This window comes from Pyrenophora tritici-repentis, chromosome 5 (genome assembly GCF_003171515.1).
Source record: "Pyrenophora tritici-repentis strain M4 chromosome 5, whole genome shotgun sequence".
NCBI classification, from domain to species: domain Eukaryota; kingdom Fungi; phylum Ascomycota; class Dothideomycetes; order Pleosporales; family Pleosporaceae; genus Pyrenophora; species Pyrenophora tritici-repentis.
This window is the reverse complement of record NC_089394.1, coordinates 532,723-547,654: the sequence shown is the minus strand read 5'-3', so window position 1 is coordinate 547,654 and position 14,932 is coordinate 532,723. Positions and strand designations below refer to the sequence as shown.

The 14,932-nt window shown below is 51.2% G+C and overlaps 6 protein-coding genes across 6 annotated transcripts; 3 read left to right on the top strand and 3 right to left on the bottom strand.

The window, feature by feature from the left end:
- Positions 1–1,946: 1,946 nt before the first annotated feature.
- On the top strand, positions 1,947–3,826 carry PtrM4_101790 (NtpB, Archaeal-vacuolar-type H+-ATPase subunit B; the record flags this gene model as incomplete). Its single annotated transcript, XM_001936392.2, has 8 exons — positions 1,947–2,045; positions 2,100–2,184; positions 2,237–2,256; positions 2,309–2,344; positions 2,392–2,553; positions 2,603–2,919; positions 2,966–3,240; positions 3,288–3,826. The coding sequence occupies 8 exons, from the start codon at positions 1,947–1,949 to the stop codon at positions 3,824–3,826; spliced, it is 1,533 nt and encodes a 510-aa protein (XP_001936427.1).
- A 1,850-nt stretch (positions 3,827–5,676) lies between these two features.
- On the bottom strand, positions 5,677–6,111 carry PtrM4_101780 (uncharacterized protein; the record flags this gene model as incomplete). The annotated part of the gene is made up of 1 exon (XM_001936393.2): positions 5,677–6,111. One exon carries the CDS (start codon positions 6,109–6,111, stop codon positions 5,677–5,679), a length of 435 nt encoding a protein of 144 aa, XP_001936428.1.
- Positions 6,112–6,347: 236 nt separating this feature from the next.
- PtrM4_101770 (LeuS, Leucyl-tRNA synthetase) lies at positions 6,348–9,888 on the top strand (the record flags this gene model as incomplete). Its single annotated transcript, XM_001936394.2, has 2 exons — positions 6,348–8,553; positions 8,606–9,888. The coding sequence occupies 2 exons, from the start codon at positions 6,348–6,350 to the stop codon at positions 9,886–9,888; spliced, it is 3,489 nt and encodes a 1,162-aa protein (XP_001936429.1).
- Positions 9,889–10,115: 227 nt separating this feature from the next.
- PtrM4_101760 (NAD-binding Rossmann fold oxidoreductase family protein) lies at positions 10,116–11,337 on the bottom strand (the record flags this gene model as incomplete). The annotated part of the gene is made up of 3 exons (XM_066107448.1): positions 10,116–10,722; positions 10,785–10,942; positions 11,005–11,337. The coding sequence occupies 3 exons, from the start codon at positions 11,335–11,337 to the stop codon at positions 10,116–10,118; spliced, it is 1,098 nt and encodes a 365-aa protein (XP_065961897.1).
- A 922-nt stretch (positions 11,338–12,259) lies between these two features.
- On the bottom strand, positions 12,260–13,579 carry PtrM4_101750 (Tdh, Threonine dehydrogenase and related Zn-dependent dehydrogenase; the record flags this gene model as incomplete). Its single annotated transcript, XM_001936397.1, has 5 exons — positions 12,260–12,571; positions 12,621–13,032; positions 13,081–13,172; positions 13,233–13,451; positions 13,502–13,579. The coding sequence occupies 5 exons, from the start codon at positions 13,577–13,579 to the stop codon at positions 12,260–12,262; spliced, it is 1,113 nt and encodes a 370-aa protein (XP_001936432.1).
- Positions 13,580–14,054: 475 nt separating this feature from the next.
- PtrM4_101740 (FabG, Dehydrogenase with different specificities (related to short-chain alcohol dehydrogenase)) lies at positions 14,055–14,903 on the top strand (the record flags this gene model as incomplete). Its single annotated transcript, XM_001936398.2, has 3 exons — positions 14,055–14,183; positions 14,237–14,844; positions 14,897–14,903. 3 exons carry the CDS (start codon positions 14,055–14,057, stop codon positions 14,901–14,903), a joined length of 744 nt encoding a protein of 247 aa, XP_001936433.2.
- Positions 14,904–14,932: the final 29 nt, after the last annotated feature.

The following is a 14,932-nucleotide window of genomic DNA, read 5'->3' as shown; positions in this document are numbered from 1 at the left end:
GGGTGGTGAGGCGTGCAGATGGGTTGGGCGCGGTGTCGTCGTGTCGGGTGTCGTCGTGTCGCATCCGTCCCGCCAGCAGAGCGGTGGAGTGGGAACGGAGACGAAGTCGGCCGTACAGAGGCTGCAATGGGCGTGGCAGTGGTCGTGTCTATGGACGTGATGGTATGCGACGATGCATCCGGTGCGAGATCGGATCCGAGGCCAGGGACGGTGCCAGGGACGCGGGCGTCGAGTGGTGGAGTTCTGGAGTGGTGAGAGGTGATGGGCGCATGGCCTCGCTGAGGATCAGCGCAGGTTAGGGGGCCGTTTCGGTATCGCGCGAAAAGCTGCGTGGCTGGGCGGCCAAACTATCCCGACTTCACCTTGTCGTCGCCCGCAAAGCAGCAGCACGGCAGACTCGTCTATTGTGTGCTGCGAGTCGCTTTGGATGGATACCGACAACGCCCCAGGCCTTTGATGTCTCGATGCCCTGCTGGCTCAGGCCGTCGATGCCCTGATGACCCATCCAGATAATCCCGCTTGCCAATTTGGGCCGGCACGTGATGCCCGAAATCTTGGCACTGCGCTAGGCCGCAGCACCAACTTTTCTTCCACCGCGACTTTTGTTTTCTCTCGACAAGAAACTCACCACGCGCATGGCTTTGTACATGCGCGCACCCCCTGGCTCCGGCGTGCTTGATGCAATTTCATCAAGCCCGGATGCCAGCGACGTACACAGCGTAAGTTCTGCTCCTTTCTCTCTGCTTATTCTGGAATGATTATACCCTCAGCAACTTCTTTTCCTTACCGATTCGACCTTGAAGAAAACAGCAGCTGTTCGGGTGCCTTCGCAAGGCGCCTGCTACTTGCCAGTACTGTCGTCTGACCTCTACACCTCACTTGAAACTTTCATCCCTGATTATCACATCAGACTGCTAACGTCTGTAAAGTTCGCATAGCGCCGCTCACTCGGACCGACGCCCGTCACGTCCGGTGCTTACCGTCCGGCTCGACTTCGCATGGCCGCGCCGACTTCGTAATACCATAACGTTCTCATTGACTCTTCGTGACCATCGAGTGGAAATGAAGTGAACCAAACTGGCTTTTAAGGGCCTCAGCACTCATGTTCACAGCCTAGGTGGACTTGTAGCTAACGTCAGCAGCATCGCCTAAATCTTGTCGTCATCAAAGGTCAGTTCCCGCTACTTTTTCTTACAACCCCCCTTTCATGATGAAACGTTTCCACATTCGCAGTTTCCACGCTAGCCATCAATTGAACCTACAACCGATGGACAATGAGCGCGAATACCTTCCTTGGATGTCTGATGCCTCAACCTACTCTGTCTTATAACGGTTTCCAGCTACACTGCGCACCTACTGACAGTACAAACAGATTATGGTATAGACGGCCTTCACTATGCAGGCAGGCAGATTGTGGGTCAGCTTTCGAATTTGTTGCGGATCGCGATAGTGCAATATAGCTTTGTAGATGTATGAAAATTAGCTTCAAATAGTGCATGAGCAGTTTCTCAAGATCCCATCCCTTCTATGTGTGATGTCTGCAGGACTGCTACCGCATGCACTCGTATGCTAGAGCTGGCTATACCAGTTCACAAAGATACATGGCATCTTTCTGCGGCTTCTACCTAGTCAGACCTAGACTATCGCTCTGAAGATGTTTGTACATTTTTCACAGTCTGCATGAACCTAGTACAACTTGAAGATAAAAACCATCATCTCATACTAGACTGTACATGCATGATGGAGCGCCAAGGCCTGACTGCTAGGAGCCCAGCGTCATCTGTCGCATACCTAGCGCTAGAGCTCCTGGTCAGAGCTCCCCAACCCACTTCGACGGCTCAACCTCCAACTTCACAACCCAACCATCTTCGAGGTTACATAACGACCGCGGCTCTCGAAATATCACTGAGCGATACTGCGCCTCTAACCCGCTCACAACCGCCACCATGCCTGAAGTCGTGGACCCCCGCATGATCTCGGTAACGCCTCGCATACGGTACAACACTATCGGCGGCGTGAACGGCCCACTCGTTATCCTCGACAATGTGCGTAGCTTGGACAGAAAGGACGGACAAGAAGCTTACCTATGTGGTGGATAGGTCAAATTCCCGCGATACAACGAAATTGTGTCCTTGACTCTGCCTGATGGCACCGAGAGATCGGGTCAAGTTCTTGAAGCTCGAGGTAAGCTACTCTAGCTTCCAGTGTAATAGATAGACGCTGACGCAAGCTACAGGCAACCGAGCCGTCGTCCAGGTACATGCTAATGCACGCTGATCCGCGCGCGCCGATTCTAACCACAATGCAGGTCTTCGAAGGCACTTCCGGTATCGATGTCAAGAAGGTACTTACACCGCTCATGTGGACAAACATGCCATCTGACAGGCGCAGACAAAAGTAGAGTTCACCGGCCACAGCCTGAAGCTTGGTGTGTCTGAGGACATGTTGGGTCGTATCTTTGATGGTTCAGGAAAGCCCATCGACAAGGGCCCCAAGGTGCTCGCTGAGGACTACCTTGACATCAACGGAAGCCCTATCAACCCGTACTCTCGCGTATGTGTCTCATCTTTACATCTGGAGCTATGCGACTGACAGTGCGCAGGTGTACCCTGAAGAAATGATCTCGACCGGTATTTCCGCCATTGACACTATGAACTCGATCGCCCGTGGTCAAAAGATTCCCATCTTCTCATCGTCCGGTCTTCCCCACAACGAAATCGCCGCGCAGATTTGCAGACAGGCTGGTCTGGTCGGCAAGCCCACCAAGGGTGTACACGATGACCACGATGACAACTTCTCCATTGTCTTCGGTGCCATGGGTGTCAACCTGGAGACGAGTCGCTTCTTCACACGCGACTTCGAGGAGAATGGCAGCATGGAGCGTGTCACACTGTTCCTGAACTTGGCAAACGATCCCACGTAAGTTACCGGTACATGCGCTACTACTCTAGCTAACCTCTTGTAGTATCGAACGTATCATCACTCCTCGTCTCGCCCTTACCACTGCCGAATACTATGCCTACCAGCTCGAGAAGCACGTCTTGGTCATCCTTACCGATTTGTCTTCCTACTGCGATGCGCTTCGTGAGGTTTCTGCTGCCCGAGAGGAAGTTCCCGGTCGACGTGGTTACCCCGGTTACATGTACACGGATTTGTCAACCATCTACGAGCGCGCTGGACGTGTAGAGGGTCGTAACGGATCCATTACCCAGATTCCCATCTTGACTATGCCTAACGACGGTAAGTCATCTACAACTTTACATGCGACATGGTACTAACTCTAATAGATATCACACATCCCATTCCCGATCTGACAGGTTATATTACCGAAGGCCAGATCTTTGTTGATCGACAACTGGACAACAAGGGTATCTACCCTCCAATCAACGTCTTGCCATCTCTTTCGCGTCTCATGAAGTCTGCCATTGGTGAGGGTCGCACACGAAAGGACCACGGCGATGTCTCCAACCAGCTATATGCCAAGTATGCTATCGGTCGTGATGCTGCAGCCATGAAGGCAGTTGTCGGAGAAGAGGCTCTTTCTTCGGAAGACAAGCTATCTCTGGAGTTCCTTGAGAAGTTTGAACGCTCCTTCATCGCGCAGGGAGCGTATGAGTCCCGCTCTATTCACGAGTCCCTTGACCTAGCATGGTCGTTGCTTCGTATCTACCCCAAGGAACTCCTCAACCGTATCCCAGCCAAGGTGCTTGATCAGTACTACCAGAGGAGTCGGGGTACTGACAATGGTGAGGCGAAGAAGGGCAGCAAGGATACCAAGGATAACTCGGGTGAGGAGCAACAGGGCGAGAACCTGATTGATGTATAGACGAAGATGTAGCATGTGTGGCAGGGCGTGTGATAGCTGCTGCTACCGGTACCCGAGCCCCTTGAGTAGTTGAGAAATACAGTATTGAGTGTATATGAACTTGTCGAATCTCGAGCCCTGTTCCATACTGTGATCAAATGACTGCAACACAGCAAGTATGCCTACTATGAAGGTATCTATCTTGCTTGTTCATGCATCTGGCTGAGCTTTATGCACTCCAACAAATCATGCCAATTTAACCTATCTTAAATGCCTGTATTGAATCCATGCAGATGTATGCCCTATGCACCGAGTCTAAAAGCCTATTAAGAAGACTACAGTATTTTTTCTGTACCCTTTACTTATCTCATGGGATGTTTGTATGCACTCATCGCCACTTTCACTTTCCGCTACCTGCGCTTTCAGTGGGCGCACTATCTCCACGTAATGAGCGTGCTGTCTCCACGTAGTGAGCGTGAAATCTCCGTTAATGTGAAGCTTTGGTATCTAGCTGCTACTGCCACTACTATTCACGGCCAAAACTCTATCTTATCCTGTCTCTCAGCAAAACAGAACCTACGATGTACGGCCTGTAAGTGAAACTTTTGTTGTTTAACAGTCTACAGCTGTTTGCGTTGCTTCGAAAGTGTTTTCAGCGTTTGCTTTTATGTGAGATGGGCTGTGACTCGATGAAATCGAGGGGACTTTGGACAAGGATGGAAATTGGGCTGGGGAGGCATAGGTGCCAGAATAGGAAGATGTTAAGAAAGAGGTGGAAATGAATGACTATTGGCGGGTGAACACAGAACAACAGTAAGTCAACCTTGAAGTTTTAATAAATACACAACTAACAAGTTACCAACTGCTTGCTAAGATCCTTCTTCTACGCCGACTACGCCGACTACGAAGAATACCTATCTCAATCGCGATACAACTCTATGAGAGCCTGGACACTACAGCGATGGATACAATGACAACTGATAGAGTCTCGCACCTCCGAAGCCTCTAAACACCTACCAGACAACACACTCCGCTACCCAGGCGAGCAATTGCAGAACTCCGTCGGTCATCTCAAGACAGAACCAAGATACCAGGCTTTGTTGTATTTGACAGGGCACTCTAGGGTCCTATTGCTTGCACAGGAATTCATAGACGTAGTCGGCAAACACATTCAAGAGGAGTATATACTAATACATACTGTGTAGCGAACCCCACCACGGTATCATGTTCGCCCTGGATATACCGATCCTCGAACGCGAGGGAATCGCCCGGCTCCTCTGTGAGCGAGATGATCTAGGATCGCCAGTAGACCAATTCGCCTTTGGACGGTCGGGGCGGCGACTGTCCGTGTATGCGACGGGTACCGCCGTACATGTCACAAAGGGGTGGCACCAGACGTCGTCGCCCCACTTGACCGTCCAACTGAGGGAGATTTACGGCGGCACTGGAATAAGCATCCGGGTCGGAACGGCCCACATCTATAAGGATCTCTCAGAGACCATAGATTGGGTCGGCTTCGGCCCGAAGCGATTGTATAGGGTGTGGGGAGTGGAGAAATTCTTGCGTTTCGATGTAAGTACTTATCAATATCTGGGGGGACAAGTTAGTATGGTGACTGACTTTGACAAGAAGAGAGATTCTAACCCCAACATACCATTACGCCCGACAGGAAGTATTCCTGTCTATGATCCAGAATGGGCATGTTATAGTAGGGCATTCAACTGCCCTTTCTAATTCCCAACCGATCCCTAGCCTACGAATCGCTGTAAGGGCCCTTCAGGGATCAGGCTCTTCATTAAGTTCTTCTTGATTCCTTCGCTAACAGTCACTTTTACAGGGCTACGAAGGCCTCACTCCTCCCCCTAGGTTCTTTAGCCGTCCCTCACAGACCTGAGGGGTTCCTTCCTTCGGGAGCCCCTCTCCTCTCCTTTAAATGCATCTTCGGTATGTGTGTAAAACCCCCCCAACATCCCCCACATCCTCTGCCTCAATCCCTCAAAAGGTTGCTCGCCCGGCCGTGGGTTCATAGGATCCTTCCTAAAGTCGTGGAACAAGACACCATAGACGACGATGAAGCTTATAAGACTCCACTGCACCACCTTGGTCCACTTGTTCCACATGGGCCTTATCGACTTCGCCTTTATGCGTCGTTTGAACTTGCGCTCGAACCGGAACTGTTGCTTTTCTGTCAAGGCGCGCAGATTGGGCGGCCACTTTTTCTTGACGTGGTATTTGTTGCGCGCAAAGTCAAAGGGCGGGAGTGTGTTCTCGTGGCGGCCGATAAGGCGGTTGAAGAGGCGCAGCATTTTGGCTGGACTTTGGCGGACTGACGCCGGCGAGCGGATGGCTTGTTTGACTGATCGATTCGCGACGCTGATTTTGAGAGTCTTGGACTGACGTTCTTTACAGACAAATGCGCACAGACACTGCCCCACACAACGGCAGCCTTGGCACACTGCCCTAATGACTCCCCGCCATCCCCAAGCGTCTCCTTGTTTTTCGTTCTTCTTCACAGCAGTTGTTTTTTCTGAACATTGTCGTGATGGCGGAGGCCACGAAACTCAGCGATGCGCCCAAGAGCGCCGTCGCAGCAACACTAGAACAACTCAAACCACAAGAGGCTGAGTCAAAGACGTTGAAAATTGAAAACACTGAAAAACGCGATACACTTATCGCTGAAGAGAAGAAATATCAAAAGCAATGGGCTGAGCAAGGAGTTTTCAACCCGGATGCACCATCACTCCACCAGGAGCCCTTCGATACCACCACGCCTGGCCAGCTTCACGACAAGTACCCAAAATGGTTCGGTTGTTTTGCATATCCGTACATGAATGGCACTCTCCACGCCGGGCACGGCTTCACGGCAAGCAAGGTCGAGTTCACAGCAGGATTTGAAAGGATGAGAGGAAAGCAAGCACTCTTCCCTCTCGGCTTTCACGTGACGGGTATGCCAATCAAAGCATGTGCCGACAAGCTGGTTCGCGAAGTAGAAATGTTTGGACAGAACTTTGAGCGCTGCCCTGTCGAAGATGTCATTGACACTTCTGTGCAAGAGCCCCCTGCCCCGACCCAAGCTGAGACCAAGACCGATGTCACCAAGTTCAAGGCGCACAAGGGCAAGGCGTCCGCCAAGACGGTGAAGACGAAGTATCAATTTCAGATTATGCTTGCCCAAGGCATACCTCTCGAAGAAATCCACAAGTTCTCCGACCCGTACCACTGGATAGAGTTTTTTCCTCCTCTCGCAAAGAAAGACCTCACAGCATTCGGTGCTAGGATAGACTGGAGACGTCAGTTTGTCACTACCGACGCAAACCCCTACTACGACAACTTCGTTGCCTGGCAGATGCGCCGACTAAAAGCATTGGGAAAGATCATCTTTGCAAAGCGCTACACTGTTTACAGTCCAAAAGACGGACAAGCATGCATGGACCACGACAGGCAGTCTGGAGAAGGTGTAACAGTCCAGGAGTACACTGCGCTCAAGATGAAAGTGATCAAATGGGCCGACTCCGCCAAAAGCTGTGCCGAAGCCATCCCCGAAGGTGCTTCTTGCTACTTTGTGCCAGCTACGCTTCGTCCAGAAACCATGTACGGTCAGACTTCATGTTTCGTGGGTCCTGTAATCAACTACTCGTTACTCAAGATCACTGATAAGGAGTACTTCATCCTGAGTGAGAGGGCTGCGAGAAACATGGCATACCAAGGTACCACTAAGAAGTGGGGTGAGTATTCCATCGTCAAGACTTTCTCTGGCAAGGACGTTGTAGGCACAGTCGTCAACGCCCCTCTATCCGTTCACAAAGAGGTCTACATCTTACCTATGGAGACTGTCAAGGACACCAAAGGCACGGCGGTCGTCACATGTGTGCCGTCAGATTCACCAGACGATTACATCACTTCATTCGACCTAGCCAAGAAGGCAGAGTACTACGGTATCCAGAAGGAATGGGTCAAGTTCGACGATATCCTGCCCATCATTGAGACACCAACGTACGGCAACCTCACCGCAAAGAGCCTAGTTGAAGAGATGAAGATCCAGTCTCCTAAGGATGCTGCCAAGCTAGCAGAGGCGAAAGATAAAGCATACAAGGAAGGCTTTTACAAGGGCAAAATGGTCTACGGCGACTTCAGCGGAAAGTCAGTCGAAGAGGCAAAACCGCTGGTTCGCAAGCAGCTCATTGACGCGGGCGACGCTTTCCCTTACGCTGAACCTGACGGCAAAGTCATCAGCCGAAGTGGAGATGATTGTGTCGCAGCTTTGCTTGATCAATGGTACATGAACTATGGAACAGCGGCCAATGGTGGAGACGGAGAATGGGCGGAGAAGGTCCGATCACACATCGAAGGCGAACTCAACTTGTACTACCCCGAGGCGAAGAACCAGTTCTTGCGAGTTGTCGACTGGCTCAGCATCTGGGCATGTGCACGATCATACGGTCTTGGCACCAAGGTACCATGGGATCCGAGCGTGATGGTAGAGAGCTTGTCGGACAGTACCATCTACCAGGCGTACTACTCATTCGCCCATTTACTCCACAAGGACATGTTCGGAAAGGAGCCTGGATCTCTTGGCGTAAAACCAGACCAGCTGACAGATGACGCCTGGGACTACGTCTTTGCCCTCCGCGACCGAAGCGATGTTCCAGAGTCGACTATCCCGAAGGAAACTCTACAGACCATGCGACGACACTTTGACTACTGGTACCCGCTTGACATGCGGACTTCCGGAAAGGACTTGATTCAAAGTAAGCAAAAAACTGAAAAAATTCCATCATGGGCGAAACTGACTGTTGCTAGATCATTTGACCTTCAACCTTTACGTACACACCGCTATTTTCCCCAAGGAGAACTGGCCTCGCAGCTTCCGCGTGAATGGCCACTTGCTGCTCAACGGCGAGAAGATGAGCAAATCTACCGGCAATTTCCTGACTATTGCCGGCGCCGTCGAGAAGTTTGGAGCGGATGCTACACGTATTGCGCTCGCTGATGCAGGTGACGAGATCACGGATGCCAACTTCGAAGAGACGGTCGCCAACAGCAATATCCTGAAGCTGTTCGAGCTCCGCAAATGGTGCGAAGAACTCATGAATGAAGCGGTATACGTCCCTGATGCCGCTGCATACATGGAGAAGAGAACAACCGAGCGTGTAAAGAACCCCGATGTGATCCAACGACAGAGCGGCAGCGAGCGTCTCCTCTTCGACAAGATGTTCGACAATGAGATGAACGTACTTATCCACGACGCCTACACACACTACTCCAACACGGCTTACAAGCTAGCCCTCAAGTCAGGATTCTACGACTTCACCAGCGCTCGCGACTTCTACCGTGAGGCCACCAAGGCTGCAGGTATCGGTATGCACCAAGACCTTGTCAAGAAGTTCGTCGAACTACAATCACTCCTCCTCACACCCATCGCACCTCATTGGGCTGAATACATATGGCTTGAAGTACTTAAGAACAAGGAAACGGTTCAGAAAGCCCAATGGCCAAAGGTCCCAGAGCCCGACTCGGCACTCACAGCAGCTCGCGAGTTTGTCCGAACTACACAGACCAACATCACATCAGCCGAAGGCAACGCAATCAAGAAGCTGTCCAAGGGCAAGGCCGCAACCTTTGACCCCAAGAAGGAGAAGAGGATTACAATCTTCTCCGCTCAAGAGTGGCCTGCTTGGCAGAAGAAGTACGTCGACATGCTTCGTGACGCTGCCACAATCGACATCAAGGCCATCAGCAAGTCGATTGATAAGTCGGAAACCAAGAAGGCGATGCCCTTTATCAATAGTCTCAAGCGTCGTCTCGATACCGGCGAGCCAAAGGATGCGGTGCTGAACCGTGAGCTCGCTTTCGATGAGCTGTCGACTCTGCGCGCCATGGTCCCTGGCTTGAAGCAGACGGTAATGAAGTGTGTCGAAGTAGAGATTGTCACGGTCTCTGAAGGCGGAAAGGAGGGGACAGTGATCAAGGAAGACGGCAGCAAGGGCGAGACAAGAACAGAACTATCACCAATGGCTGCGACTGCTGAGCCAGGATCGCCCAGCTTCTCGTTTGAGAATGTTGAGGGTCTGCCTGTCAGATAGGTTGGGTTACAGTGAGCTTACGCATTAATGACTACATGATTGATGTGTATGGCATGGCCTGGGATGGTAGATAGACGTCTTACACTGTGTCGAACACTCCACGATAGACGACCCTGACAAATACCAAAAGTCATGATATTGAATTGCTTTCATGTTCTCTATGATTAGTGCTGTCTGAGACTATACCTCTAGAAGATAAAAGGAAGTCGGTGTCTAACAGCATCTACCTACAACTTCGCTCTCACCTCATCCATCCTATTTCCTTGCTGATCAAACAAGATCTTCTTCCCCGTCCTCAAACTCTCCTGCAGAGCAACTCCAATCTTGACCGCCTCCATCGAACTCTCCAAGTCTACCGGCACCTCCTTGTCCTCCAGCACCGCCTCACTGAACTGCCTCGCCTCCTCAACAAACGCGAATTCAAATCGCTCATAGTAGTTCTGCGGAATCTCCCTGTGAATGCCCTCACTGGCATGATTTTCCAACAGTCCCGTTGAAGGGTTCGAGTTGACAACAAGCTTGCCCTTCGTACCAATAATCTCAGTCATATCGTGCTGACCCGGAGCATTCATGCGGGAACTGTAAAAGTACGCAATCTGTCCGCCGTGGAATTCCACAAGACCAATGCCGTTGTCTACGTCGCCGTGTTTGGCTAGATCGGGTTCGACGGCTGTAACGCCAACTGCAGTGACGGATTTGACTTTGGGCAGGTCTCTGCCGGAGGACGAGGCCGAGAAGTACCATAGAGCGAGGTCAATGTCGTGGACGTTGCAGTCAACGAAGATGCCGCCTGAGAACTCGGCGTAGGCTACGAAGAAGCCTGAGGGGTCGTACCTGTGATTAGGTGGAATGTCAGTAGTTGTGAGGTGCTTGGAGGGAAGAGAAGGGTTGCTTACTTGTCGCATGTCTGAGAGCGAAGGATTGTGGGACGGCCGATGTCTCCTCTTTTTGTGATATTGTACGCTTGGAGGTAGGATGAATCGAAGCGACGAGAGAAACCACACATGACCTTGACGTGAGGGTTGCGTTTTGCTGTGTCGAGGACTTGTTGACACTGGACATGACGATGCTTAGCCTCTTTCGATCTCGTGAAAGTGAGTGAATGGAGATACGTACTACGTCCAACTTGGTGCTCAGTGGCTTCTCACACAGTACATGCTTCCCAGCTTCAATGGCCTTGATAGTCTGCTCCGCGTGTACAGTAGTCACAGTCGCTATACAGACTGCCTCAAGACCCTCATGCTTCAACATCTCGTCGTAGTCGGTATAGATCTTGACACCCCATGGCTCGAGATTCTTCTTTGCCCACGCAACCTCATTCTCATCTGGCGTAAAGGCAGCCGTGAGCTCAGCTCTCGGAGTACGGTGAAGGAAGTGCAATGCATGGCGGGCACCCATTCGACCGAGGCCTGAGACAGCAACACGCAGTCTGCGGACAACTGGGGCCATTGTGAGATGGACTTCGACACAGAGATGGGAACAGGCAAAAGTTGATTCGAGATGAACACCTCCTACTTCAGTGAAAAGAGAGCTTTCAGAGGAGGTGATTTGTCTGAGATTAAGGTCCTACGAGGATACACTGCCTCTCAATCGCGAATGGAAGTTACAATGGTCAAAGCTCATCTCAGGGTCCAACCCAAGGGAGAGGCAAGAGCACTACAGGCTATTCTCCTGTCCCATCTTCAATTTCTTCCAGCGGCACAACCAGACTCCTCTCAGCTGTATCCAGAAGTCACTGCCATCATTTTCCTGTCGTACTACCCAAAAACTACGTATCGATGTTATTTCCGTGCCGGCCATGGTGGCATAAAGGCGGCTGAACAGGTGATCGGCACCATCATGTGCGACAAACAGCCATGCGAGATTAGAACTTTGATGATGTAGAATTGCGTAGGTTGTAGCAGTGTGGGGAAACGCGTGGAGTCGTCATGAGCTTGTGTGAGCGTAACTAAAGCACGCCGTCACGCGTAAATGTCGGCCAAATCGGAAAGACGGGGAAAATCTCCTTTTTCGGTGGGATTGCGACTTGTTTCCCCGCAATATCACGAATGGTGCTTGTTGGGACATCCGCGGTCTTCCATACGGACGGGTGGGGACTCTGCATGTTGAGACGCGGGTATGAAATTGTTGGGGAAAGTTGCTTTGGCTTGGGGGAGGGGAGTGCTTGACCATAGGTACAAAGACATTTCCCGGCATACTTGATCGGGATCCATTGGTCACTGTATCTTTATAGCTCAAACTCTATGTGAGTTGCACAAAGTATATGCATGATTCCAGCCAAGCACAGGATGTCAATCGACTTGAGAATCTTTTTGCTATGTCATGCATAGACCCCAGAAGTAAGAAGCGCATGAATGACAACCTATAGATTTCACTTCTCGTCTTCACCAGTCTCAAGTACAACCTTGATAACTAACTTTCCGCTTTCGTCCTTAGTCTTTCCAGCCATTTCGAACGCCTCCTCCGCCGACTCTAAGCCCTTGTATGTGTGGGTTACTAACTTGGCGAAGTTAGGGTAGTCGTCTCCCTTCTTTGATACTACCTCAATGCCCATGGGGTAAGTATTCGCGTACCGGAAGACGCCGACAATGTCGACTTCGCGGAGAGCAGCGGCGGAAATAGGCAGTGTTTGGATCGGTGTACCCATGCCAATCAATAGCACTTTACCGCCTGGTCGTGTGGCCTAATCGCGTCAGCATTCAGTGGGTGAAATTGCCATACTGGGAACTTACAAAAATGGATGCTTGTACGCATGATGGCACACCAGTGCACTCAAACACGGCATCCATCTCTCCGACTTCCCCCTCGCTCATCTTGGTCAGCTTTCCGATGTCAGCCGCTAGTTCCTTTGCTATCTCCAGCTGCTCTTCTATTGTATTCCCACGCTTCATTGGTACTGTGAAACTTCTATGCGCGAATCTGTTCTCTACAGCAAACTCTACTCGTCCAGCGTCAATGTCTGCTATTACAACAGTACCGGCGCCGGAGATCTTCGCCATGGCAGCGACTAATAGACCAACCGCACCAGCACCAAACACCAGTACAGTTGAGCCAGGTGCTAATTGCGCTCGTTTCGATGCCTGGATAGCTACACTAAGTGGCTCGAGAAGGGCTCCAAGATCTAATGACACATCTTCTGGCAATCTGTCTCCTGTTAGCATCATCTTGGAAGCATTTAATCCAAGGACTCACTTATGACACCAAGCGGCTGGGTGGTTAATCCGATCCTGCAAGGTCCCTTGGGCATGCGGGAAAGCCTTTGCACTACTCCGGAACTTCATGCCCTTGCAAATATTATACCTCCCTTCTTTACACCTATCGCAATTTTCACACGGCAATCCTACTTCCAATGCAACCTTATCTCCGACCTTGAAGTTTGATACTTCCGACCCTACACCTACAACCACACCAGCGGATTCGTGACCCAGTGACATGGGTTCTCGCACGATGATGTCGCCATTACGGTAGTGTCGGTAGTAATGCAGATCGGAACCGCAGAGACCAGTACTGCGAATGCTAATTTGTAGCTCCGTTGGGGATGGTGGCAGGATCGAGCGGCTTTCCTGAGTTTGGGTCAGTACATGAAGGAGATGGTGACCCTATGACGGCGTACAATGCGTAAATCTCTCGCACCATGGAGGACTGAGGCGCGAATCTGCCTCCCGCCCTGTTCTGACTGCTGGGAAGCCATTAAGTTGTTTTGTAAACAGTAGTTCTGCAATAGAAGGATAAAGCCGGATCACTCAGTAGTAGTAAAGGCCAAGGTGAGAAGTTACAGAATGAAGCAATGAGAAGTCAAGTCATCTCATAAGTTTTGAAACCTATGATGCGCAAACAACCGGCGCGCCTTGCCCCATAGCACGACATCACATGGAGACAAATTCCCCCATCGGCATTTGAGAGTGCGGGACATCAGATGCCGACGCATGGCGGGGTTGCCTTTCCGAGGCAGTTCCGAGCCCCCCAAATACGAATGCGCTGCAAACATCATCGCTTTTAGCCGCGAGCGCCCGAATCTGCTGTCGATACTTTTTCTCTGGTATTCCTTCAGCGCGTAATTTGCTGCAATAGTTACATTGAAGACACCACTCGCACGAACCACCGTAGGAACCGTTGTCGTTCATCATCAGTAGCTTTCCGACCTACCATCGCAACAAGCAGATACTATGACATCTGTCCAACAGCTCTACTCCCTCGAGGGACAAAATGCCCTCGTCACAGGCGGCACGCGAGGAATAGGTCAAGCAATGGCCATAGCCCTCGCAGAAGCAGGCGCCAACATCATCCTTGTACAAGTAAGAGACCTCTGCTATCCTATTATCCTACAACCATCACTCATACAAACCAGCGCGACACATCCAACCAAACTACAAAAGAAGCCATTGAGGCTCTAGGTCACAAAGCAACAATCTACACCGCCGACCTCTCGTCCAAGGCCTCTGTATCGAGCCTCGTCCCCACCATCCTCAAAGACGGCCATAGAATACACATCCTCCTCAACTGCGGCGGCATTCAGAAGCGACACCCTGCCCACCAATTCCCAGATGACGACTGGGAGTCTGTGCTACAAGTAAACCTTACCTCTGTATTTCAACTCTGTCGCGACGTGGGCGCACACATGCTCGAGCAGCCTGCCGATTTGCCATTGGGACGTCGTGGTAGTATCATAAACGTAGCCTCGCTGCTCACCTTTCAAGGTGGTATCACAGTACCGGCGTATGCTGCGTCCAAGGGTGGCGTGGGACAGCTGACCAAGGCACTTTCCAATGAGTGGGCCAGCAAAGGGCTTAGCGTGAATGCGATTGCGCCGGGATACATTGCGACGGACATGAATGAGGCGCTGATCAAGGACGAGAAGAGGGCGGAGAGTATACTGTCGCGGATTCCTGCGGGGAGGTGGGGGAGTCCAGAGGACTTCAAGGGCGCGGTTGTATTTTTGGCTAGTGCGGCGAGTGCGTATGTTAGTGGTGAGGTGCTTACTGTCGATGGAGGGTGGATGGGACGGTAGATTATAGTCGATGAGAATTGACAGGAAGACAATTAT